The sequence below is a fragment of the Rutilus rutilus genome (assembly GCF_951802725.1).
Source record: "Rutilus rutilus genome assembly, chromosome: 19".
NCBI classification, from domain to species: domain Eukaryota; kingdom Metazoa; phylum Chordata; class Actinopteri; order Cypriniformes; family Leuciscidae; genus Rutilus; species Rutilus rutilus.
In genome coordinates, this window is record NC_140232.1 from 33,971,518 (window position 1) to 33,974,017 (window position 2,500).

The following is a 2,500-nucleotide window of genomic DNA, read 5'->3' on the forward strand; positions in this document are numbered from 1 at the left end:
GCAAAGTACCTGATGCACATTTATTTGTTCTTTATGTTCTAGAACTATAGTTTAAGAACTTTGCTGTATAGTTTTGTGTAATTAATTAAGTTTGAGTGCATTACACTCCATTTGCAGTGTGACAAACCGGAAATCATATCAGCCGCTCATTATTTGATTGGATTGCTAAAGTTAAGACATTTTTTGCACTAAATTGGATTAAAAAAATGCAAAATAAACATTTTTATTTCTGAGTTTTGTTTACATTAATGCCACCATCAAATCAAAATGGACTATTCTTATTTTTTATGCAATATTGCAGTTATCTGTGCATTGCTGTACACTGCATCGTTTTTCATGCACTGTTATAGTGATGGGTATTCAGTGCTTACTATGTGGCTCGTAGTCCGCTAGTTCTCCATTCCAGACGCAGCCATAGTGTGTGAGTCCACTACTGGTGTGTGTTACTGCAGTGTACTACTGTCTGAAAGCTTTATTGATGCACACTGCAGGCTGTTTAAGATTATTTCATAATAGTGTGCACTTTGCAGTATAGAGTGCATGCTGGAAACTTTAACCGAAAGCTATTATATCACATCATATTATTTTATTTTATTTTTAACAGCAACAAATAAGTCAAATGAATGAATTGATATAGCAAGCAATTGCTTTGCAATGATTTTTATTATATATAACTATTCTTAATATTATTTGTATTATTTTTGCATTGATAAGTATTGATTCTGGTATGATTTGTGTGAATTATTGCAGCACAAAAAAAAAAAAGCATGCTGTATGAGATTTTATTGAAAAGTTTTACTCTTACTATTTCTGCTATATAAACATGTTGGTGAAATAGTAGAAGTCTCCTAGAATGCTGTTCTGAATTCAGACAGTGTCTGTCTTGTCAGTGGGAGTTGCATTCTGTCAGGTTGAAAAGCTACGTAAATAAAGCTGGATGGATGGAGAGAGAGCGAGAGAGAGAGAGAGAGAGAGAGAGAGAGAGAGAGGTGAACAGCAGTGTGTCGTGTGTGTATGTATGATGCCAGTGTTATCCAGACACACGAGTCGAGTGTTCAGGTAGAATGACAGACAGTTTTTGTTTACCTCGTGCTATAAACATGTGCAGTCGTAGCCTATCTCTCTTGAGCTACAGAAACAAACGGAGCAGGAGATAGAAACGCACTGCTAATGCACACCTGTGGCCGTCCCGCCGGCGCCGGGATGCTCTACTGCTGATTCAGGAGGAAGTGCGCTTTAAATACGCCTCAGATCCGAGGGTCGTGTCTTGTGGCTGATCAGCAGTGTTAGTGTCTACCGTTGCAGTGTCGAAAGGCCTTTACTGTTGAATTTTCCCATTGAGAAGAGTTTAAAAAGAAGCAATTCCTCCCTTTCAGCACCTTCACAATCATGTCTTCATTTTTCTGGACAAGATTTGATTTATTTATTATTTATTTATTTATTCTATTATTTTACTTTTGTTTTTTTCATACATTTTCCAAACTACTTGGTATATGTAGGGTCATAGGTTTGCATTTTATTTTATTCCATCTTAATCCATTTAGTCTTATTTTATATTTAATTTTATTTTGTATTATTTTTATATTTTATTCCATTTTATTATTATTTTTTATTGTATTCCATTTTTTTATATGCAATATAATTGAATTTTATTCCACTTTATTTTTTATTTTTTTATTTTACTGCAAAAATAGTAAAAGTACTATTTGTTTTTAAATCTTGAATTCTTTTTTGGTTTGTTACCCTGCTGTTCAGTGTGTCTGCATGCATCAGGAAATGCGTGTCTGGGATGCATTTTATTTTATTACATTTTACTTTTATTTTGTCTTATTTTATATTTTATTTAAATTTTTATATTTTATTTAATTCCAAATAAAAAAAATGTATTCCATTTTTTTTTTAATATTATATATATATATATATATATATATATTTTTTTTTTTTTTATTGCAAAAATAGTAAGAGTACAATTCTTAAAAAAAACTCTTGAATTATTTTAGTTTTGTTTTGGCTTTAGTTTTAGCTATAGCTAGAGTCACGCTGCTGTTCAGTGTGTGTGCATGCATCAGTTCTGTGGAAATGTGTGTGTGTGTGTTAACAGGGTTTCTGAGGTTCAGCATCTGATTAATTTCCCGCCCTCCGGCTCAGCTTTATTCTCTAATGATTGCTTGCATCACATCTGAAACAGAGCTGTGTTATGATGATGATTATGCAATGTTTCGAATAAGATTATAATTTTGCAGGTTTGGTGTGTTTGAGATCCTGAGTAACCAGATGAAAGACGAGTCTGGGAAACTGGACAGCACTCGTGGGCTAGTGTGTGGTCTGGGTGCGGGAGTGATGGAGGCCGTCCTGATCGTCTGTCCCATGGAGACGATAAAGGTGAGGTCAAAGGTTATTTCGTTTAACGTTGAACATTACATTCTGCTGCAGTTTTATCTGAGTGCTTCATCTCTCACATCTCCAGGTGAAATTCATCCACGATCAAACCTCAGCGAAT

At 34.2% G+C, this 2,500-nt stretch overlaps 1 protein-coding gene across 2 annotated transcripts in view; it reads left to right on the forward strand.

Annotated features, from left to right (window-relative positions):
* LOC311279027 (tricarboxylate transport protein B, mitochondrial) overlaps window positions 1-2,500 on the forward strand; it is a 21,711-nt gene that overhangs the window by 15,068 nt on the left and 4,143 nt on the right. For both annotated transcript variants that reach the window (XM_084390255.1, XM_084390256.1), the window contains exons 4-5: window positions 2,244-2,382; window positions 2,468-2,500. The exon at window positions 2,468-2,500 is cut by the window's right edge and continues 52 nt beyond it. In XM_084390255.1, coding sequence (XP_084246381.1) covers window positions 2,244-2,382; window positions 2,468-2,500 — 172 coding nt within the window. The remainder of the gene's footprint in view (window positions 1-2,243; window positions 2,383-2,467) is intronic.